Raw genomic sequence first — 24,841 nt, forward strand, 5'->3', positions numbered from 1 at the left:
GTACATACATATATAAATAGCACAGTGCTTATTTATAAACTGCAGAACACAGGTTTCCATTTCCTGCCACCAGGGACCCAGAATAGGCCCTTAATTGCCCTCGAGAATCATTTGACCATAGAAGCGGCTCTGCGTCTGGCCCCAGCGCTGTACCTGGATTCCAGCTCGTGTATCAGTGCCTGCTGAATCTCGTTCCTCAGTTTGTTCGGCTCATGCTCAGGCAGATGTGGGTTCTAGTCCTGGCTACTGTGAGTCTCTGGCCTCACAAGGCCCTGGAAATTAAAGTGCTTAGTGCCTGTGAGCCTCAGTTCTCCTCACCTAGAAAATCAGGATAATACAGCCTGCCTGACAGAGCTTTGCCTGTGTAGTCGCTGCTCCACATACTCAGGGTCGATGCATAGATTAAACCGGGTAATATGTGCATTGCACCTGGGGTGACGCTCTGGTACCGTAAAGCGCCCGACATATGGGATCTCAGTAGTTCGGAATAAAAGCCTGTCCACCACGCTTCACTTTATGAGACCAGCCACAAATGACAAAGAGAATGAAAATTTTCCATCTTTAATGAAACTTTTGAAAAGCCACAATGCCAGCTCACAAACCCTAAGGACGGCTTCTAACCACAGTGAAACTCAAATGTGAAACCAAACCACGGGAGGAAAGGAGGCAACAGTGAGCACAGACTCTTACACACACCTCTCGGAAGGGCCCCAGCTTCTCCAAGAGCTGGTGGCAAAACCCTCATGGAAGCACCCAGAACCCCCGGGGGCCCCCAGGGCTGGGATGGGAGGACTGAACGAAGCAGCCGGTGGACACGGGAGGAGGCGGCGGCCGTACTGGCTCTGCGGGTGCGCACTGCCGCCTGCGGAGGACGCCCACAAACCCATCTCGCAGAACTCCCGTGAAATACAGGCCTTCACTTCAGGCCACGAAGACTCCTCTTTGCCCCCAAGACAGAGATGGAGAGAAAAACGCCCCGAAGCCGTCCGCGCCCGGCTCACGTCCCTGGTCTTTTCACACGTTGTTCTTCAGCTCCAAGAGCCTGACCCCGGCCAGAGAGAAGCTATATTGGAATGTCCCTGGCGTGGGGCTCGCGGGCTGCGCAGGAGCAATTTGGGAAAGAACACGCCAGAAGAAAAGCCAGACCTCCAAGTCAGAGGGGGGACTCAGCTACTGTCTTCTCCATGACATCAGAGGAATTTGTTTAAAAGAGAAAAATAAGCTGTATCAGGAAACAGGAAGAGGATGGAAACTACTACCACATACTGAGTCATGAAAGGGAGATTTGAGAAAACTAAGCAAACTAGACTAGGAAAGAATGAGGAGGTTACAATTATTACGGGAAAATAGCTGCTAGGAGTGACAGCGGCAGAGCCCCATTCACGGCGGATGGGCGGAGCCACCAGAATACATGAAGGTGGAAAATATCTGAAGACAGAGGAGAAGGGAGCGTCCCTCTGCCGACAAGACGCGTTCCGACGGCACCATTCCCCTCAGGGATGAGGGGTGAGGCGCGGGGACCGCGGGAGGAACAGTCTGGAACCCGCCCCGGGCCGCCCGCCACCCCCCAGGACGAGGGGCTGACGCTGCAAGAGAGGCACGTTTAGCCCAGGATTTGGGGTCCACGTATCTTAAGTATAAAGACAAAGACAAGCAGGAGCTCAGTGACGGTGGCACCGCGAGCCCTTGGGACAAAAGAAGAACAGGAGTCAGTCTCGAGCCCACGTAGACACGGCACCAGTGCCAGGCAAGCGCGAGAATTACGGCTGTGGGACTCGGCATGACGTTCTGACGCTAGAGAACGTGGAGATTCTATTACACTGATCAGGAGGTGAGAGGAAAAATGGGGAGACGCAAAGGGAGCGGATTTCTTTCTTCTTTATCAGGAAATAAATGGAGCCTGATCAAGAAAAAAGAGGTTTGAGAACACCACAGTTGCAAAGCTAGCCGCTAAGAGAACTAAACGGAAACTATAGAATCTTTGAAGTGTAAACAATGTAATACAACCATAAAAGACATATAACCTTAAAAGAAAAAATGGAGGAGGGATCGAAAGAAAAGAAAGCAATGAGAAGAGAAAGTTTGGTAACGCGAAATTAAGTGTCAGAAATAAGACCAACATGGTTGTCATATGAATGCACAGGTGATAAATGTCACAAAAGCAATAGATACGTTTGGGATCTAAAAATAAAACCCAATAGTCTTTTCATATATTATATGCAAGAAATGGTTCTAAAACAAGGTGGCCTAAAAGGTGGAGTAAATTGATGCTGAAAAGCATATCAGGCAAACAAACAGGAACAAGAATCCTGACACTAATTTCAGACAAATCTAATTTAAGCTAAAAAAAAAAAAAAGGCATTTAATTGGACCAAAAGAAAGGCACTGTATAATGATGAAGAACATAAGATTGATCATCAATTTCCATATATCAAATCACACAATTTTACAATTTATAAATCAACCCAAAGTAAGTTATGACACAAGAATCCTGAAGAGCTATACTTAACAGATTTAATCAGCTGGTTATTCACCTGTAGAGCTCTCTGTCCCGAAGATAAAGAACACATTCTTGTAAAAGGCCCACAGAATACCTAAAACTAACCACAAAAAGCCCATGTTAAGTCACAGAAAATCTCAATAAATTCCAGGAAGTAGGATATATACACACCATATTCTTGGATTATAATGAAATGATGAACAACATGTCATTAATAACAGTGGAAAGGGAAAAAGAAAAATCTACCAGCCAAATATCTTAAAACTCTAAAAATTCCTGTTTCAAAGACAAAATCAAAACTGAAATTGTAAGCTATCTAGAATATGCTGTCGTGAGAAGACTGTATTAGAACTTACAAACTATGGCTACGGCTCGCACACACACCCCCCCCACAGCCTTGGATACTCATACTGCAAACAGGAAAGCATTAAAATAGATAAACATTTCATTTAACAATTTGAAGAAAACAAAAAATCTAAGAAAAGCAAAAACTGATAAATTATAAAACAAGAAAAAGTACTGTAACTAAATTCAAGAGCTGGGTATTTTGAAATAAAAAATAAATAAATACCAGGTAATATAAGTAAAAATAAAAACTGCCCCGAGTTCTAGAAGAAAGTGTGAGCAGATAAAGTTTCAGGGTAGAAACTTAGACCATCGCCACGGACACCTTATAAAACACCACCAGTTCAAGATACTTCCGTAGCTAGGTTTTCCATCATTAACTGTATTCCCTACACCGCACCATAAAAGTTAATTTTTAACTCAAGTTACACATCCAGTATGAGTCGGGAGCACACTCTTTCGGTCACCAAGAAACCCCAAAGGGGGAAGATGACGCAGCCTTCACGACTTTGTCCCTGCACTCTCTGAATAATGGCCAAGAGAAACAAAACATAAGAACTGGAAAGAATGGGTAAAATTAAAACATGCATTCATGAAATGCGGAAGCTGAGGCAGACTAAAATTAGTAAGGAGGCATGCAGATATGAATGAAGTGAATAACAAGTGTGATCTCATCAGAAAAATAAACTTGAAGACAAAGGAAGTATTAGGGATAAATGAATTACGACTTAATGATTGCAATAGCATTTCTAAGGAAGATACTGTATCAGCCAATCTCAGTTGCCTATTTGCTGCATAGAAAACCACCCCGAAACCTCGTGGCTTCAAACGCCAGTGATTCTGTGGGTTGTCCCTGCACCTGGGTCAGCTAGGGTCCCTCAAGTCATGGCATTCACCTAGGAGTGCAGCCGGGTGGGAACACGCATTACAGTGGCTTAATTCGCATATCTGGTGCCTGGTCTGGGAGGCTGGAGCAGCTCCCCCTGATGGGACCGTCCAGTAGGGTGGTCAGACTTCGAACACGGTAGTTCAGGGCTCCAAGATCACAAAAACAAACACTGCCAGGCCTCTGAAGGGCCAGCCCCAAATGTGTCCAGCTTTACGTCTGCCATGTTCTACTGGTCAGCTAGATTCAGGCATAAAGGATATACAATGAACTTTGATGGGAAGAGGAGAATGCACGTACAGATGCAAAAATTGTTTCTTAGGAGGCAGTCCGCACTCTAGCCACAAATATTTCCATCCTTCTTCCGCAAAACATAAGCACACCGCCTCCAGAGACCGCCCCCCCGAAACGCCTCATCCAATCACAGGATACTGTTATCACATCAGATTCAATCATCTACATCAGGTCCAAAGGTAGACGGGCCCCCTCCAATGGGTTCTCAGGTTAGAAACATACAGAGACATAGGGCACCTGGGTGGCTCCGTTGGTTGAGCATCCCGCTTCAGCTCAGGTCGTGATTCCAGGTCATGGGATCAAGCCCCATGTCAGGCTCTGCCCTGATCGAGGAGCGTACTTGAGATTCTCTCTCTCCCTCTGCCCTTCCCCCCCATTCCTGTGCACGCCTGCATGTGCTCTCTCTCTCTCTCAAATTAAAAAGAAAATGGCAATAATTAGGACATTGTGGTTAAATGGACGAGAACAGAGTTTTCCAGAAGCAGACCCGCATGCATGCTTGTTTTACAGCAGAGGTGAAATTGCGTGGTGTGCAGAAAGCTTGGATTTTCAATAAATATGATAACAGGCAAAGTGGCCATCTGTAAGTGAATATAAATCCTTACTTATACGTAGAAGTCAATTCTAATGGTACTATAGATACACAGTAAAAGTAAAATAAATACAGCTTCTAGAAAATAACTTAAGAGAATAGTTTCAAGAGGTTGGAGCAGACAAAATTTCCTGGAAGGGACAGAAAATGCTCTGATTATAAAGGAAAAGACTGGTAAATGGACCGACCGTCAGAGTCACAGCAGTGATCCGTCAGAGGCTCTGTCAGAGCGAAGAGGCAAGCCACAGACAGGGGAAGGCATTCGCAGCATATTATCTGGAGAAGGAGTCATACCCAGCTCTCAAAGCCCCACAAAACAGAATGAGAAAGATAGAAACATTAGAAAAAGGGAAAAGGATCGGAAAAGAGGTTTCACACAAAAAATAGAGCCCAAACCGCCAATTAAATATGAAAGGTGCTCAATTGCAAAATTCACCAGAGACACACCAATTCACCAGGGACATGCCAGTGAAACCACACTGACATCATCCCCGCAGAAGGACTAAAATTTACAAGACTGCATATAATACCAAAACCAGAATTTAGAGGGGCAAGAACTCGCACTCACAAGTCGATGGAGTGTGCATTAGCACCACTTTGGAAGACAATTTACCGGTACCTTCTAAGAACGCACGCAAGGCTTAGGAGCTGCGACTCCACTCCCAGGGGCGCACCCAGTAGAAGTGTGTGTGCATGCGCGCACCGGACACCTGTCCCAGAGTGTACACAGAGGTGCTGTTTGCATCCAAATCCACAGGAAGGCTCCTGGCTGGCCGCGAGGTCCCGCTGGGCTGACGCGGATTAATCTCTATTTGCCCTAAGACGCTTCTCCTGTCTCCCAGCACCGCAGGTCAGCGGTAGCATCCTGTATGTAAGGTCACATGCATTTGTCCACGTGAAATTAAATGTCCCCTTGGGAGGACGGAGGTGTGGGCCCGGGAGGTAAAAAAGGTGAGAAACATTATTTGAAAGGAAGAAAGTGGCATTCCTCATGTTACTAATGTCCTACGGATCTTTGTCGCCCAGTATGCCAGGATGGAGACTTGACTTTAAAAATTATCAAAGCAATACACTAACATAGTAATTGTTCGTAATCGTAATCACTAATCTAGTAATTGTTTAAAAAGCAAACAGTATACAGGCACCTGGGTGGCTCAGTCTGTTAGGGGTCTGACTCTTGATTTTGGCTCAGGTCATGATCTCATGGTTCATGGGATCGAGCCCCACGGTGGGTTCTGTGCTGACAGAGCAGAGCCTGCTTGGGATCCTCTCTCTCCATCTTTCTGTTCCTCCCCCATTTGTGCTCGCTCTCACTTCTCTCTCTCTCTCTCTCTCTCTCTCTCTCTCAAAATAAGTAAACATTTAAAAAAATAAAACAGTAAAGAAAGGCATAGAACAAAAAATTTCCTTTCCATCCACAGGTCTTATAAATGTAACTACTATTTTAGGTATACTTTCCAGGAAAAAAAAAGTATATTTGTGTCAGTTCGTACACACGTCCTATTTCTCGTGTCCGCCCGCCTGGGACAAGCGGCTGCTTCTCTCTTCCCGCTCACCAGGGTGCTGCCCGCCTCTCCGTGCGGGTCCATCTCGTCCGTCATGGCTGCTTCACATACCGTTGAAGAGATGTAGAAAGTCTTCATCAACAGCCCGCCCTCATGATCCTTCATGTGCTTTCAGTGTTGGGCAATTATGAATGACACTGCTGGAACCATTCTCTTGGACAATCTGCACAGACTTTCCTTAAGGTAATTTCCCAGCACTCGAAATGTGGGCTCACGGGTGTGTGTGTGTGTGTGTGTGTTTAAGCCTAGGGTTTATTTTCTCACTCCGGTCATAAGGCAGGACATTTTTATTCGTAGTTAAAGAAGGCTACTACCACTTCCTTTTTTCTAATTCACTAGCACGTCCTGCTCTTCGGAAAAGAACGTTCTCAGATGAGCTCCTGGGGGCTGCTTCGGAGTTGTGCTGCTCGGAGGTCAGAACCAGCCCCGTTGCTCCTGAGAAAAGCCCTCGTCTGGCCTCTGAGCAGGGCGGGCCAGGCCTCCATGCTGCTGTGGGTGTCGGTGCTGGTCCTGGGTGAGTACAGCGCCCAGCACGGGCCCCGGGAGGGAGGGGAACAGCCGCTCTCCCCACCTAGGGCTGGCCCTGCCATGGGGCTTGGACGTTCTCTCCTGCGAGGGGAGGCTGTGTTCTCGGGACCCACCACCCAGCTCTGGGCTGCTCCCGTGAGTCTAAAGGAGTGGAGGGAGCTGGGACCCCTTCACCCTGACAGAGAAGGAAACCCGTGACCACATGGTGAAGGGGCACTTCGTTGTTTTTCTGCAATAAATCTCACTCCATCAAGTCCATAAAACATATTGCTTGTTCCTATTGCCTTATTCAGAAAAGACCTTCCTTTTTTCTCTGCAAAGGAGATCCATCTATTGCTTGTATGACCAGCCCAGACCCTGGTCCTGGGCACAGGAGAGCATGGTTTTTTAACACAAAAGAGGTCTCCTTCCCTGACACCACAGCAACCCCCAGCAGTGACAGGAGGACAAAGATCACAGGGGACAGGGACTGCAGGGACCCGGAGGGAAGGCAGTTCGGCTCCGGGGAAACCTGGGGCACAAGACATTCTTTCCCCTGGGGCTTACTGAAGTATAATTGGCAAATAAAAACTGTGCATGTTTAAGGCGCCAGAGCTGATATCAATCCATATGTTATTAAAATAATTACCACAGCTGAGCTAATTACCATTTCTCTCTTTTCACTTCACCTTTTGTGTGAGTGTGTGGTAAGAACTCACTGTCAGGGTCCACTCTCCCTGCAAAGTTCAAGTGTATGTTATTACTAACTATGGTTGCCATGGTGCGCATTAGATCTCCAGGATTTATTTACCTCGTAAACGGAAGTCTGTTTCTGTGGATCGACATCTCCCCAGTTCCCCCACCAGCTGGGAAATACCATTTTATTCTCTGCTTCTGTGAGTTCAACTTTTGTGGATTCCACATAAAAGCAAGGTCATAGAGCTTTCATCTTTCTGCGTCTGGCTTATGTCACTTAGCATAGTGTCCTCCAGATCCATCCATGTTGTACAATGGCAAGATTTCCTTCTTTTTTGAGGCTGCATTATACTCCATCGTATATATACATATATGTCTTATTTCCTTTATCTATTCATTGGTGGGTAGACATTTGGATTGTTTCCATACCCTGTCTATTGTAAAAAATGTAGCAGTGAATGTGGGAATGAATACAGGTGTCTCTTCAAGACAGTGGTATCATTTTTGAGGTACCTGGTGTCTCAGTAGGTTAAGCACCCTCTCTCTCTGTCCCTCCCCCACCCTCTCTTTCTTTCTTTCATGAAATAAACAAACTTACGAAAAAAGATTTAAAAAGATACTCATATCATTTCCTTTGGCGAAATGGGATTGCCTGATCGTACGATAGTTTTATTTTTAGTTGTTTAAGGGACCTCCATACTGTTTTGCATAATGCCTCAACCAAGTGAATTCTCATCAACATTGCACAAGGGTTTGCTTTTCTCCACTTCCCTACCAATGCTTGTTATTTTTTGTCTTTATGATAATGATCACTCTGACAGGTGTGATGTGACATCTCATTGTGGTTTTGATTTGCATTTCCCTGGTGATGAGAGATGTAGAGCAACTTTCATGTACTTACTGGCCATTGAGAAGATCACTTCAGGTCTTTGCCTGGTTTTCCGTGAGGCTGTTTGTTTTCTTGTCGCTGATTTGTTAGAGTTCCTTGTGCATCGTAGATGTTAACTCCTTATCAGATGCACGGCTTACAAGTATCTTCTCCCATTCTGATAGTTACCCCTTCAATGGTTGATGGCTTCCTTTTCTGTGCAAAAGCCTTTTATTTTGATGCAATCCTGTTTGTCTATTTTGTTTTTGTTCCCTGTGTTCTTGGGGTCATATCCAAAAAATCATGTCCCAGACCAATGCCAAGCTTTCTACCTCTGTTTTCTTCCAGCAATTGCACAGTTTGGGGTCTTATATGTAAGTCATTAGTATACTATGAGTTTAGTTTTGTACAAATAAAAACAGCACATTATACAAAAAAGACTATTCTTTCCCCACTGTGTGTTCTTAGCACTCTTGTTGAAGGCCAGTCAACTGTAAACGTGTGGATTTCTTTCTGAGTCCTCAGTTCTGTTTCATTGCTCTAAGTGTGCCAGTTTGGGATGACTATATCTTTGTAAAATGGTTTAAGTCAAGAATGATGATGTCTCCAGTCTTGTTTTTGTTCAGAATTCCTTTGACTCTCAGTGTCTTTTGTGGCTCCGTATGAATTTTAAGATTCTTCTTTCTATTTCTGTGAAGAATGCCATTGGAATTTTGAGAGGGATTGCATCGAGTCTGTAGATTGCTTCGATAATGTGGATGTTTTAGTATATTAATTGTCCCAAGCCATAAACACAGGATGGCTTTATATTTATTTGTGTTTTCTTTCATTTCTTTCACTGTTTTGTAGTTTTCAGTACAGAGATTTTTCATTTCCTTGGTTAAATTTATCCCTAAATATTTTATTCTTGTTGATGCTCGTGTAAGTGGGGTTGTTTTCCTCTTTTCTTTATTGCTAGCATATGAAAATGCAACTTGTTTCTGTACATTGACTGCATGTCTCGCAACCGTACTGAATTGTTTTATCAGTTCTAACAGCTTTTTGGTGGAGTCTTGAGGGTTTTCCAAAGATAAGATAATACCATCTGCAAACAGAGACAATTTTACTTCTTATTTTCTAATTTGGATATATTCTATTTCCTTTTCTTGCCTGATGATTCTGGCTAGGACTTCCAGGACCATGTTGAATAGAAGTGGCAGGAATGAGCACTCTTAACTTTTTCCTGGTCTGAAAGGAAAAGCTTTTAGCTTTTTACCATTAACTGTGTTAGCTGTGTTCCTCACATACGGCTTTTATTATGATGAGATACTTTGCTCATAGACATATTGTTGAGAGTTTTTTTTTTTACAATGAAAGCCTCTTGAATTTTTGTGAAATTTTTTTATACATCTATTGAGATGATCCTATTATTAAAAAAATTTTTTTAATGTTTATTTTTGAGAGACAGAGACAGACAGAATGGGAGTGGGGGAGGGGCAGAGAGAGAGGGAGGCACAGAATCTGAAGCAAGTTCCAGGCTCTGAGCTGTCAGCACAGAGACGGACGCAGGGCTTGAACTCTCAAACTGTGAAATCATGACTTGAGCCAAACTCATGTATAACCGACTGAGCTGCCCAGGTGCCCTTAGATGATCTGAAGACTTTTATCATTCATTCAGTTAACGTAGTATATCACATTTATTGCCTTGCACACGTTGGGTCATCCCAGGAGTAAATCTCACATAATTCTTTTAATATACTGTTGAAATCTGTTTGCTAGCATCCCGTTTTAGGGTTGTTTTAAATCTCTATGTATCAGAAATAGTGGCCTGTAATACTGTTTTCTTGCAGAGTGCTTGTTTGGCTGATCTCATAAAGTGTGTTTGCAAGTATGTTCTCTCCTCTCCATTTTTTTTTTGGAAGACTTTGAAATGGTTTGGAGTTCACTCATTAAATGTTTAGTAGAACTCACCAGTGAAGTCATCTGATTTCTTTGTTGGGGGGATTTTAATTAACAATTAAATCTTGTTAGCAGTCTGCTCAGATTTTCTATTTCTTCATGATCCATCAAGTCTCGGTAGGTTGCATGTGTCTAGAACTTTATTGATTTCTTCTAAGTTATTCAATTTGTTGGTGACTTCTGTTCATAGTAGTCTTTTTTAATATTTCTGTGGCATCCGTTGCAATGCCTCCTCTCATTTCTGATTTTAGTTGAGTCTTCTCTCTTTTTTCCCTAGTTTACTTAAAGGTTTGTCAATTTAGTTTATCATTTTAAAACATAGCTCTTGGTTTTGTTGTTCTTTTCTATTGTTTTTTTTTATCTTCTATTTATTTCTTCTCTAATTTTTATTATTTACTTTCTTCTGCCAACTTTGGCTTCTTGAGGTGTAAACTTAAAGGTTTTTTTTTAATTTGACAGCTTTATCTCTTTCTTAATGTAGGCATTTATCACTATGAACTTCTCTCTTAGACCTGCTTCGCTATATCCCATATCAGGTGTATATATTAGATGTAGAGACTCTTTGGTCTAGGATATCATACAAGTCTGCCATTTCCTTATTTTCTGTCTGAATGATCTACACATTGTTGAAAATGAGGTATTAAAGCCCCCACTACCATTGTATTGTTACCTGTTTCTTATTTCAGTTCTGTTATTTGTCTTATATATTTAGGTGCTTTTGTATGGGGTGCATGTATATTTATGACTGAATACCTCCTGAGGAATTCCACTCTTTCATTGTATAGTAACTTTCTGTCTCTTGTTATAATTTTTTAATAGTTTATTGTCAAATTGGTTTCCATATAACACCCAGTGCTTCTCCCCACAAGTGCCCCCCACCATGACCATCACCCCCCTTCCTCCCTCCCCCTCCCCCTTTAGTCCATGGTTCGTTTTCAGTATTCAGTAGTCTCCCTTGATCTTGTTACAATTTTGACTTAAAATCTATTTTGTCTGATAAAAGTAGAGTCATTCCTGTTCTTTTTCGGTGACCATTTGCATGGAATATATTTTCCATCTTTTTACTTTGAGCTTATGTGTACCCTTCAATGTAAAATGAATCTCTTGCAGGCACATATAGTTGGGTATTTTTTTTATTCATTCAGCTATTGTAAAGTTAAATCCCTTTACATCAAAAGCAGTTACTGATAGGTAAGGACTTATTATTGCCATTTTGTTCACTGTTTTCTGACTATTTTTTAGTTTCTTTTTTTTTCTCTTCCTCTCCTATTGTCTTCTTTTGCGATTTGATGATTTTTCATAGTGCTATGCTTTAACTTCTTTTATATCTTTCGTGGATCTACTATAGTTGTGTGTGTGTGTGTGTGTGTGTATGTGTGTGTGTGATTTCCATGAGGCTTGTATAAATAACTAAGAAATTTATTTCTATCACATATAAAAACTCTACACTTTTTCTTCTCCCTCCCCACATTTAGTCATTAATGTCGCAATCTCCTTATTTTTATATTCTGTACACAGTCAGAAATGATTGTAGCTATTGTTATTTTTAATACTTTTGTCTTTTTTAACTTACACTACAGTTAAAAGTGATTATATATCACCACACAGTATGCTATCGTCTGAATATATGTGCCCCCAAATATTCACATGTTACAATTCTGACCTGTCAGGCGGTAGTATTAGGAGATGGTGAGGCCTTGGGAGGTGATTAAGTCTTTAGGACTCTGTGGGGCAATGAGATTAGTACCCTTATAAAAGAGGCCAGAGAGAGAGAGAGCTCTCTCACCCTTCTGCTGTAACAGGGGAAATGGGTGTCAATGACGAAGCACGCCCTCACCAGAGATGAATCGGCTGGTGCTTAACATTGGACTTTCCAGCCTCCAGAACTGTGAGAAAGACATTTCTCATTTGTAAGCCACCCACATGGGATTTTTGTCATAGCAGACTGAATGGACTGAGGTATTTAGAAGATTCTGAATCGGACTATACATTTACCTTCACCAGGAACTTTTATACTTCTGTGCGGTTCCATGCTCCTAATTAGCGTCCTGGCTTTTGTGCCCCTGAGGAACTCTTTTGCTTTTCTTATGAAGCAGGTCTGGTTGAAGCTAATGCCCCCAGCTTTTTGTTTGTCTCAAAAAGCCTTTTTTTTTTTAACATTTTTTTTTGAGAAAGAGAAAGAGCTCAAGCAGGGGAGGAGAAAAGAGAGAAAGGGAGACCGAGAATCCCAAGCAGGCTCTGAGCTCTCAGTACAGAGTCCAGCGCGGGGCTCAAACTTACAAACCGCCAGATCATGACCTGAGCTGAAGTCGGATGCTCAACCAGCTGAGCCAGCCAGGAACCCCTGTCTTGAAAAGTCTTTACCTCTCCTTCATTTTGCTGGGTATAGTATTTTGACTGGCAGAGCTCTTTTTTTATTCTTTCAGTGTTTTGAATATATGACTCCACTCTGGCCTACAATATTGCTCAAGAAATCCACTCTAAATCTTATGGGAGTTTCTTTGTATGAGACTCCTTGAGGAATCGTTTTTCTCTTACTGATTTCAAAATTCTCCTTGTCTTTGACTTTGAGAATTCGAGTATAATGTGCCTTGGTTTAGACCTTTTGAAGTTCAGCCTATTTGGGGTTATATGTGAATCATGAATCTGGATAAAGATTTTCCTCCCCAGATTTGGGACGTTTTCTGTCATTATTTCTTTAAATAATCTTTCTGTTCTTATTCTCAGCTCCTTCCAGGACTTCACTAATACGTATATGGGTTCACTGATTGTTTCCCATAGGTCAAACAAGGTTTTCTCACTCTCTTTCATTTTTTCTTTTTCTTCTAACTGGGTCATTTCAAATGGCCGGTCTTCAGGTTTGCTCATCCTTTCTCCTGAATGATCAATTATGCTGTTGCAGGTCTCTGTTGAATTTTTGGTTCAGTCATTGTATTTTTTGTGCCAAGACTTCTGTTTGATTCTGTTCATGTTTTCTATTTATTTGTTAAACTTTTCATTTTGTTTATGTATTGTTTTCCTGATTTCATTTAGTTATGTCCTCTTAGAGCTCACTGAGCTTCCTTAAGACTATTATTTTCACTTCTGTGTCAGGTAGTTCATAGATCTCCTTTTCTTTAGGGTTAGTTGCTGGAGCTTTATTAGTTTCCATTGATGCTGTCATATTTGCCTGACTTTTCATGATCTGTGTAACTCTCATTGGTGTCTGTCTACTTAGAAGAGCTGATACTTTCACAGACTGGCTTTGGCAGGTAAATACCTTCTGCTGCTTCCCTGGACTTAGGAGGCGGTCTCCAAGGTCATGGTTGAACAGAGCTGGGCCTGGGTCTCATGGCTGTTGCAGGGTCTACAGTTGGGTTCACAGTTGGCAAGCCCATTACCAAGGGCATGAATGGATCTGCATTCTGCTGGGTCCTTGAGTATTCTCCCACTGAATTGTTAGATTTATTCCTAGATGACCAAGACTGCCCCTAGACTGCAATAGAATGGCAGTGGAGCTGGAGTCACAAAACTACTTCAGCAACAACAGCTGGGTCTGAGATCAGTGAGTCAGGCTACCAGGGCAAAGAAGGGGATGGTTCCTCTTGAGTCTCTTGACAGTAGGATCTAGAGGCAAGACCATGAGCAAATGAGACTAGATTCGAGTCCACAGAAAGACGAGGCAGCTCTAGGTCTGCAGGTGGGCTCACAGTCAGTGTGTTTTCTACCAAGGCATGCACCTGCCTTTTCAAAGCGACCCTCCTTGGTCTTGGGCCCCAATGGGACTGTGCAATCTCCTACTCAGGCATCTATAGATGGCTGCCAAAGATTTCTGTGGGAGACACAGGTTGGCGGCCTGCTATTCCATCATCTAACTCATGTCATTTCTAGTACATGACATCTAATTGCATATGCGGGTGTGTTTCGGTCTCTATCAATTCACACATATAAATGGGTTTTTACCAACACTGAAAATATTAGAATAAAATATTTATTCATTTAACAAAAATGTTAGTAATGCTTACGCACAGCACCATCCCAGGTGCTGAGAATGATGGGAAAGCATGGGAGGTGGCATTTCTGTGCTCAGAAAGCTGGTGATATAGAAGGGCCTCCAGGGCGTCCCTGGCTGGCTCAGTCGGTTAAGCATCTGACTCTGGATTTCAGCTCAGGTCATGACCTCATGGTTTAGGAGCTCAAGCCCTATGTCAGGCTCCATGATGACAGTGCAAAGTCTGCTTGGGATTCTCTCTCTCTCTCTCTCTCTCTCTCTCTCTCTCTCTCTCTCTCTCTTCTTCCTCCCTTCTCCCTATCATGCACTCTCAAAATAAATAAATAAACCTTAAATAAATAAATGGCTTCCAGCAAATCCAGTGTACAAGACACATCCACCTAACAAGTTCCCAGTTAAATAAACGTCCAAATTACCAATGGTGGTGCAAGCAGACAATACTCTGTATGCCGAGGAACTGGTGATGACTTCAGGAGACAGAGGGAGAGCAGGAGCTAGAGGAGGCAGAGGTGCGGTGGGGCCCAATGTCAGAGAAAGGATCTCATAGTTGGAAGCTCCAGAAACACTCCAGAAACAGGAAGCACATCCCAGTGTTGTGCCAACATATAGAGATAGGACAGGGTAATGGCCTGGAGCACAAGGTTTGCAGTCAAATAGGATGTGTTCAGACAAATTGCCCAAAACTCCATTCTGTTGCCTACTCGCTACTTAAACCGGGAGAATCATAGAACTTACTTCATAGGGATACTGACAAGATTACCTATAATAATTTACATCTACCACATAGAATATACTCAGAAAAATTTTAGCTACATTTAACACAATGCAAAATGCATGGTGACCAAGACATCTGGGCATTGGAAAATAACCCATTGTTCTTTACAAAATACATAGGTCTGGATTACTTCTCTCCATCAGCCTCATGTAGAGAGGGACAGTATCTCTCTTGCTCACTGCTGGGTCTCCTTTGTCCCTCTCATCCAGTCCCTGGCACGTAGTTGGCATTTAAAACTTGCTGTTGCATGACACCCTCAAGGTCCATCCACTTTCCTGCAAATGGCCATATTTCATTCTTCTCATTGCCATATAGTACTCCATTGTATATATATATACACCACATACTGGGTGTTATATGGAAACCAATTTGACAATAAACTATTTAAAAAAAAAAGTAAGAAAAGAAAACAGCCTAAAACTTGCTGTTGCATAAACTAACTATCCCTCACCTGGAATGTCTAAGCAGTTTATAAACTTGTCAACTCTGCCTTGTCTGTCGTCCTGTTGCCCATTTTTCAAACCTGTACATCCTATCTCCATTCATTGACCTAGTTCCTCAATTCATTATCCAATAAATAAATATTCAGCATTTATGGGATGTCCCTTAAATGCCACACACTGTTATAGGTCTGGGGGGCGGCATATAATGTACATAAGAAGTCCCACTGCTACAGAACTTATATTCTAGAGAAGGGAAAGCAAACAAGCAAATAATTTTGGATAAACACTCTGAAGAAAATTAAACATCATCATCTCGTGCCCTGTCTTCTATCCAGCCTCTCTGCTTCACATCTGGTCTCACTGACATCTGCCCACTGTCGTAATGCCACATCTAAGTTACAAATTCTAACCCTGTCATTCTCCTACTTGAAGCCTTTTCATGGCTCCATTTATAATTGTAACACTGTAGCTTTTAGAATAAATCACAGCTACTTATCACCCGTGTCTGAATCCTGCCTGCCTCTCCAACCTGAATCCTCCTCACTCCCTTCCTTCCAGAACTCCATCTCAACCCCTGAACACCTGTGCTATATTCCTTCACTTCTGTGCCCTTTCTGCTTTTATTGCCTTCCCCATCATCTCTTGCCAGGTACAGACACCTTTGCCTGGCTGACTCCTACGTTTTCATTCAGTTTTCTCAAGAATCACTCTCTCAGGTACCTGTCACAACCCATCCCCCTCACCACCCACTCGTGCACCCCACACACTGGCATAGGTGGTCCTTCCGCCCTCACGATGCCCCGTGTGTATTTCTACCATTGCACTTACATTCTGTACTATATTATTTTGCTTCACGCTTCTGCCTCCCCCTGACATCAACTTCTTGCCAGCAGGTACCATTTCCTTGTTCCTCTTGGAGGTCCAAGCAGAATGAGGAGAGACATTTGACAAATGTCTATGAAGTTTTTTAAATGAATTTCTATTTAGAGTAATAAGAAATGGATAGAAAACAACAGGCATTACTTTTGAAAAACCAAAGAACTCTTGTTCTGTGTTCCTCTCCGGCTAATTTATTTGGTTTTTTTTGCAGCGCCTGTCAGTGCACAATCTGGTGAGTTCTCCTTTCTTTTGCTCTCCAGTGTCCCTGGGTAAGAGTGTCTCCTTAAAAAATAGAGGAGCTCTAAGGTCTCCTCTTCTTGCTGAGGCCTGAAGGATGCGGAAGTGTCCTGTGGTCTGTCAGCTTCGCCCAATGGCCAGCATGGCCAGGTGGCTACCCTCTGCCTCTCCCTGGAAGAACTAAGAAACGCACGAGCAGCTCCTGGCCTTTGGTGGACCCTGAACTTAACCTCATTGCAGACGGACCCCATTTGACTGCGCAGGACGTTCCCAACTCCATGGCAAACGTGCAGGGCTTGGGGGTGAGGTTTCCTCCAATCTGCAGTCTAGAAAAACTTCCCTGAAAACACAGCGCCGTGAGGACGCCAGCAGGAATGTTGGCATCTACACACTTAGAAGTAAAATCCTCCAGGAAATGTGTGCGGAACAGAAGAACAGCCAACAACTGGCCCCCAAAAGGAAGAAATGCACGACAAAAAAAAAAAAAAAACGGGCTGGGGGAGAAGAAATATTCTCTGTATCACACATTTTCTTAGTTCTGAGTCTTATCACCATTGTCAGGGTCAGAGAATGTCCTGAATATCTGTGGATCCACGAAGATCTGCAGCCTGTCTCCTCGCCCGAAATCAGCTCCCCCGGGACTTCATCCTTGTCTGGCTCACTCCCGGATTCCAGCACATGACCTGTCCGTTCCTGGCTCTGCAACAATTAGCTAGGACAAGAGTTTCTGGCTGTCTGAATCATTGTCCCTGAGATGAAGGTGTTCGACAAGTTAATCTCTCAAGCTTTATTCAGTCCCAAAACCTTCAGAAAATATGATTTAGCCCATTAGAAAAAGGGCAAACTGGTGAGGCGCACAGCTCCCTGGGCGGTCCTGATGAATTGGTGAACGTGATGGGGTAGAGGGCGGGGGCGGCCTTCTCTGGACCCGTAACAAGCCAGCTGGCCACTTCTCCCACTGACATTTGGCGGTGAGGCCCATCGCTTACGCTGTCTGCTTGAAATCATTCTTCTCATTGCCATTCCGTGGGGGCTCCTGGCCACAAACAGTATGGCAGCAATCACTGACCTCTGACCTCCCCGGGGCCCTTTCCCGGGGATCCCCCAGGCCGGGTCCTCGGGTCTGTCCCACGTGGATGACTGCAGTGGGGACCGCCTCCATCTCCGTCTCCATCTCAGGCTCTGTCTCTTTCTTCCTCAGAAGCTGCGTCCAAACCTGTGATTTCCCTCCATCCTCCTTGGACCGTCGTCTTCATAGGAGAGACGGTGACTCTGACCTGCAATGTGTCTCACTTCCTCGCACCAGAGAAAAGACGGCACTTCCTCTGGTATCGCCAGGATGTTAAACTAGATGAAACCCTGGGAAACACCCTGCAGGCCCATGCCTCTGGACAGTATAGATGCCAGACCCAGGACTCGCTCCTGAGTGACTACGTGAGCCTGACCTTTTCTTCAGGTGAGAAAAAAAGTGAAGAAAATAAAAACTTTAGAAACCATAGTTACCCAGAACCTGCCCTCTATTTACTGAATCATAATCCACACAGATAAGACCCAGAGATTTGTTGCTCCAGACAAAGAAAATTGGAGAAGCAATTGGTTTGAATCGTTTCTGAATCTCTGTATCCTTTATTTTCTTAATGTTTTATTTTTTATATTTGAGAGAGACAGAGTGTGAGCAGGGGAGGGGGAGAGAGAGAGAGGGAGACACAGACTCTGAAGCAGGCTCCAGGCTCTGAGCTGCCAGCACAGAGCCCGGTGCAGAGACCGAACTCAGGAACCATGAGATGATGACCCGAGCCGACCGAGCCACCCAGGAGTCCCGTATGTGTAGTTTCAAACTTATAAAATTTATTTGGAATAATAAGCGGCATGAGGATTTTTCAGATGGACAGGCAGACAGATAGAGGTACAGCGGACTCATGAATGCCATGGGGTTGAACCGCACGAGTCCACTTCCATGCAGATTCTTTTACGACACGACTGTACTTAATGTATTTTTCTTCCTTATGATTTTATTTAATAACATTACTCTTCAGTCTACTTTGTTATAACAATACAGTCTCTAATGCAGAGAACATACAAAATACATGTTAGTTAATGTAACGAAATACAGAATACTCAGATTTTCCACTGTGTGGAGGGCCAGGGCCCCACCCCAACATTGTGCAAGGATGTAGTATACACAGAGAGCAAGAGAGAAAGACAAAACAGTTCCCTTTTTTTCTGTGTCCTAAGGCCACCAGTTTTTTACGTAAAGAAATTCTGACTTATTTTGATGTCATTTCCTTCTTAGTTAAAAAGAACACAGAGAATCACAAGCAGACTCTGTGCTGGCAGCACAGGGCCCGATTTCACCAACTGTGAGATCATGACCCGAATGAGATCAAGAGTCAGACGCTTAACTGACTGGGCCCCCAGGCACCCCAGAAAGAGTAATAACCTGGGTCTCACAGGTTTTGAATTCGAAGTAGGTTATGATTCTCTCTGATTTCATGAACAAGGAAGCGATGTAGTAACAAGGAGAAAATAAGATGCTTGACCTCCCTAAGCTGGCAACTCCCCTCTTAAGAACATACCTACTGGAGGGGCGGCTGCGTGGCTCAAGTGGTTAAGTGGCTGACCTCAGTTGAGGTCATAATCTCGTAGTTCGTGGGTTCGAGCCCCACGTCGGGCTCTGTGCTGACAGCTCAGAATCTGGAGCCTGCTTCTGATTCTGTGTGTCCCCCTCTCTCTCTGCCCCTCCCCTACTCATGCTGTCTCTGTCTCTAAAAAATAAATAAACATTAAAAAAATTATAAAAAAAATAATTTATCTACTGGAACCATAGACACATTCCCCCCAAACTATGGATGCTGAATGGTCAAGAAAAGAAAACTCATTAATTACATGGCATCGCACTGAAGGGAAACTTTGCGATCATTAGAAGTTGGATTTGGTAGTGAGACTGACGACCCAAAGTAGGGTTTGTAGCAGAGTAGGTGAAAGAGCAAGATTCTCATGGATGCACACATGGAACGTGCCGCCCACATCTGGGCAGCAGCACAAGAAGGGATTTGAATCTACACTTCCGCTTTCCAAGTCTTCTAAGGAATACATGTTCACTCTAAAATCAGAAGAACACGGGATTATAATGATTTTATACATTCTTTCCCCCCATCCTAATCCTAGTTTGGAAGACTAACAAAAAGAAGGGGCCGATTGACGAGGCTTGCATTGTCTTGCAGCGAACCTGATCCTGCAGGGGCCCCCTTCCGTGTTCGAAGGCGACTCTGTGGTTCTGAGATGCCGAGCAAACACAGAACTAGCCCTGAAAACCATAACGTTCTACAGGCGTGGCGAGGTCCTGACCACGTCCGACGACAGCTCTGACTTCCACATTAAACAGGCGGGACTCAAACATAATGGAGACTACCACTGTTCTGGGGTTAAGAACGACAGTTCTTACACTTCAAACTCAGTCCATATCCAAGTCCAAGGTAAAGCCTTCACTGTTTGTGAGATGGGTTTGTTGAAAGGAAGGTCCCTGAGGTGGTAGACAGTGAGAAGCGTGGGCTGGGATGCCCCTATGGCCCAGGGCTCGCTCCGGCAAGAATCAGAGAAAGGTGCAAGAGAGCTTAGGGCTGAAGGGTGTTGGGGACGGAAAATGGCATCCACCTCTGCCTACTTTTCACTTCCTGCTGCTGCCGCCGCCGCCGATGGTGGTTTCTCTGTGGAGTGGCCCCAGGCCTCACTGCTCTTGGGGAACTGTTGCGATCCTTCTCTAGAGCTGTTTCCACGTCCCAGGCTGACAGACAGCTCCTCCTGGACCGTCTCTGGAAAGTCAGTGGCCCTGACCTGTGAGACCCAGCTCCCTCCACAGAGGTCGCACGTCAAGCTCTGGTTCCACTTCTTCAGAGACAATCACATGCTGCATTGGGGCTTGGAAAACTTCCTGAAAATCTCGACCATCACCACGAGGGGCAGAGACGCATCGAATTACTGGTGCAAGGCCTGCAAATGGTCTTCCGATGTCTGCAAACAGAGCCCAAAATTCCAGCTACCTGTGCTGAGTGAGTGTCCGTGGGTTCTGATCTGCCAGGGCTTGGGGAGCGGGGAAGAGCCAGGCAGAGCCAGGCAGAGCCGCACATCAGGGCTTGACTGTCCTGTTGATCAAGAGCCCAGACTCTCCTGCTTTGAGCCTTGTACTGCTGCCCAACCAACCTCTCATCTTACCTGCTTCCTGCCTCCTCCCCAAGTCACCTGCATGGGTCAGCTCCGGCTGCCTCGCCTGAACCCCACCGGCTGCACCGCAGGCACACAGAAATGTATTCTCACAGCCCTGGGGGCTACGAGTCCAAAATCAAGGTGCAGTAGGTTGGTGTCTGAAGACAGCTCTTTCTGTCCTGCAGCAGGCCAGCTTCTCACAGAGTCCTTACTGGGCCTCTTTCTTCTGCTGTCACAAGGGCTCAGTCTTACCTGATTAGGGCCCCACCTGCAGCCTCCTTTAACCCGAATTACCTCCCCAAAGGCCCCTTCTTCAAATATAAGCACACTGGGGGTTAGGGCTTCAACACTGTCATTTTGGAAGAACACAGTTCAGCCAGTAACACCATCCTGATGTCTCCGCTGGCTCCCAGATCTGCCAACAAATGTCTGTCTCTGTCTCTCATGGGCCTTGTGCTCTGTCCAGCCCGGGACATCACACCCTTCAATGTGTCTGCAGCATCTCTTCCTCCCTCCCTCTCTCCCTCCTTCATTGTTTGTCTCCATCTCTCTCCCAAAGAGAGGTATCTGTTTCCTAATTACCAGTTCATTTTTGACAATAATCAACATGGCCATCCTTGTAGGAAAAAGAAACAGGTAATAACATCGTAGCTACTCCAGAGAGTAGCTGGGGTGAGGAGGACCCCCGAATCCACCACTCGCTGACCAGTGTGCTCGAGGCCGTTGGGGAAGCCATGGCTGCCTGACCCAGCCCTCGCCTCAGGGGACTTCCTTCAGAGCTGGGCTGGTGCTCAGCAGGCAGGCCCTGGTCCTGGCCTCTGGAAACACACAGGCCTCCCATCCTCTTCCTGACCCCGTTCTCTGCCTGGGAATCAGAGGGGGTCAGGGCGGGTGTGGGGGGAGTGCGGGGACAGAGGAGGGGACCCGGGAAGAGTGTGAGAAGCTGGAAGGGAAAGGATGGAGGGCAGTGCACTGAGGCCAGCCCCAGTGAGTACAGAAGCAGAGAACAGGGACTGAGCGGAAGAGCTCAGGGCTTGGGCCGGTGAAGGCTGCTGTTCAGGGTCACAGGGACACAAAGGAACAAGGAAGGGCAGCAGAAGGGACTTCTTCCACCAGAGCATCATTTACACTGGAAACCGGGAGTGGCATCACCTCACAAGGGGGGAGGGTGGGGAGAGGGGCAGCGTGGAGGGCAGGGGCTGAAACCCGCCAGCACCGGAAATGTGCAGGAAGTGGCCCAGCACCCCTGACTCATGATTCTTTTCCTCAGTCCCTGTGTCTCGTCCTGTCCTCACCCTCAGCCCCCGTGGGCACCGAGTTCTTGAGGGACACACGGTGACGCTTTCCTGTAAAGTCGAGAGAGGCTCTTTCCCAATCTGGTACCAGTTCCTTCGTGAAGAAGTCGTCATCCATAAGATGGAGGCCACTCAGGCCACGAAGCCTCTCATGTCTCTGAAGGCAGAGCATTCTGGAAACTACTACTGCACCGCAGACAACGGCCTGGGAGCCCAGCGCAGCATACCAGTGTACCTCACTGTCACCGGTAAGCCCTGGGCTGGTGCCCCCCCCCCCATCCCTGGCCTCCCCCAGCTGTCCCCAGCCCTCCAGTAGTGCATTCCCGCCTCCAAGGCCCACTGACGGCCCCAGGGACAGCCGCCTGCCTCCAGTGCAGGCTGCTCAGAGCCCGGGCCGTCTGCACAGCAGCGTCCCTCCTGCCCCCACCCGGGGAGCCAGGTGCTTTCTCGCACTCACCCTTCGTCCAGTGAGTCCCCGTTCACGCACGTGCTCTCAGTAACTGCAGAACCAGTCCCCGGGGCCCAGCTGTGACATCAGTTATTGATCATGACACCTACTGATCACTTGACCCTTGAAAGTCACATACGGACCACAGCGGGCTACAGCACCGACCACCCATGGTACTCAGCCTGCAGGGCGATCAGCGTCTCCTCCGCGGGCGCCTGGGTGCCAGGGGGCGGGGCTGGGGGGCACAGACGGCCCCCCTCGCCCGCTGGCCTTAAAGCCCCCACGATGACAATGGCCGGTGTCTAAGAGGGCACGCGGTTTCCGCGGAGCCTGCACGCAGAACCAGCCCCGGGCACACTGCGGGTGGGTGTACTCATGCGCAGTCCAGGCCCGGCCAGGCCCGGCGCAGCCTGTTTCCTCTTCCGCAGAAAACACACACCCAGGCTGGAGGCCGGCCAGTCCGGCCGCCCCCACAGCTCCTGCACAGAAGGTCGTAAGGAACGAGGCAAGAAGCTCCGACCAAGGCCTCAGACGAATGGGACAGAGAGACGCGATGCTCCGAACACTCACAGGCCGGAGGAAACCGGGAAGTGACGTCACCACGCGCGCCCTCCGCGGCGGATGTATCTACGTGGCGGCGCATGCGCTCACCTGACGAAGGAGAGCATGCGCTGTGCTGCTGAGGCCTGAGACTAGCCTGGCCCGGCCTTGCGCTGGGCGCTGGGGGCGACCAGCGAGTGTGACCGGCAGCCGGGCAGGCCCGGGCCCACGAGTGCCTGCAGGCCGTGGGGGCAGCAGGGTACCCTGGTCCGTGCTGCCCGGGAAAGGACTCTAGCAGAGCTGAGGCCCGGGCGGCGCAGGGAGACAGAGGGAGGGCTGGCAGCGGCTGTGACTCGGCCGGAGGCAGGCGCCGAGGGACTGGGCAGCGGGATCGAGGGACCATCCGTCTAGGACCCGGCGGGAGGCCGGCCGTGCAGAATGCAGCGAGCGTGGAAGGGCCGAGGGGCGGATGACGGCGGGCAGAAGACCTCAGACCCATGCTAAGGGCTTGGGCCTTATTCTAAGCGGAGCTCTGGGGTCCGCGATCATGATTCTCACCAGAGAGATCACTCGGGCTGCGGGGTGATGCTGGCAGCAGAGAGGACGCCGCCCTGGGAGCAGCCAGGAGCAGAGCAGAGGCTCCAGAAGAGAGGCCAGACAGGACCTCGGCCAGCCCCGCCGAAGGGGAGGAGCCTGAGCGGTGCAGCTGGTGGGAGGAGGCGCCGTGACTCAGAAACCACAGAAACCATGGGAAGAACGTATTGGAAACATAAGATGTGGCCACTTAAGAGCAAGCAGAGCTGCGAGCTGATGAGTGACAAGAGCTGAGTCACCTCCTCTGGGTTCAGCCACAAAGCGCTGAATGCAAAAGCAAAAGAAGCAAAGGAGAAGGGAGTCTGGGTGTGACCGCCGCCTCGCTTACTAGCGGTGTGGCTGACTGCTTGGGGCCTCAGTTTCCTCTAATGTAAAATAGGGGCAGTAATGGTACTTGCCCCATAGGCTTGTTTGAGAATTAGTGCCTGCACGCATATGTTTACAACTCCTACACGACAGACACCCGCCCATTCAGCAGATGCGGAGGTGACAGTGCTATACTGTCATTATAATCTCAAACGCAGAAGATCAACTTTATGGAGTGGTGGGAATTAAAAAAAAAAACAGACTTTGCTGGACAAAACATGAGTGTGAGGCAAAGAAATGGAGATGGGAAACATAGGCCCCATTCTCTCAGAAATCTGTGCACAGAAAAAACGAAACAGAGATGATGGGGAACAGGTCATGAGGTCATGTAGATGTGGAAAGTTTTGATGTGTTGATTTTTTTTTTAATTTTTAAAAGTTTATTTATTTATTTTTGGAGAGAGAAAGAGAGCAAGCAGGGGAGAGGCATTGAGAGAGGATCCTAAGCAGGTTCGATTACATGGAGCCTCGAATCCATGAGCCAGGAGATCATGACCTGAGCGGAAACAAAGTGTTGGGTGTTTAACCGAGTCACCCAAGCGCCCCGTGTTTCGTGGATTTTCTAATGTGGAGAGGATTAAATACATCTACACGGAGTTGGGAAGAAGCTAGTGGAGCTAGAGAATGTTTGTGGGACAGAGGCAGGTGGAGAAGGAGAAGGATTTTTCTGGGCTTGGGCAGGTGGGGGCTGCTGTTCAGGGTCACAGGGACACGAAGGAACAGGGAAGGGCAGCAGAAGGGACTTCTTCCACCAGCGCATTATTTACGCTGGAAACTGGGAGTGGGGTCACCTCACAAGCGTGGAGGGCAGGGGCTGAAGCCCGGCAGCACTGGAAATGTGCGGGAAGTGGCCCAGCACCCGCTGACTTATGATTCTTTT

At 46.5% G+C, this 24,841-nt stretch overlaps 1 protein-coding gene across 1 annotated transcript in view; it reads left to right on the top strand.

Moving 5' to 3' along the window:
- Positions 1–6,438: 6,438 nt before the first annotated feature.
- Positions 6,439–24,841, top strand: part of FCRL5 (Fc receptor like 5) — a 35,789-nt gene continuing 17,386 nt past the window's right edge. Inside the window, 6 exon segments of the mRNA XM_029933444.1 lie at positions 6,439–6,696; positions 16,491–16,511; positions 17,718–17,972; positions 19,741–19,992; positions 20,281–20,565; positions 21,990–22,262. Of these exon segments, the coding sequence (XP_029789304.1) occupies positions 6,555–6,696; positions 16,491–16,511; positions 17,718–17,972; positions 19,741–19,992; positions 20,281–20,565; positions 21,990–22,262 (1,228 nt within the window). The 5' untranslated portion in view covers positions 6,439–6,554.

The sequence above is a fragment of the Suricata suricatta genome, chromosome 3, assembly GCF_006229205.1.
Source record: "Suricata suricatta isolate VVHF042 chromosome 3, meerkat_22Aug2017_6uvM2_HiC, whole genome shotgun sequence".
NCBI classification, from domain to species: domain Eukaryota; kingdom Metazoa; phylum Chordata; class Mammalia; order Carnivora; family Herpestidae; genus Suricata; species Suricata suricatta.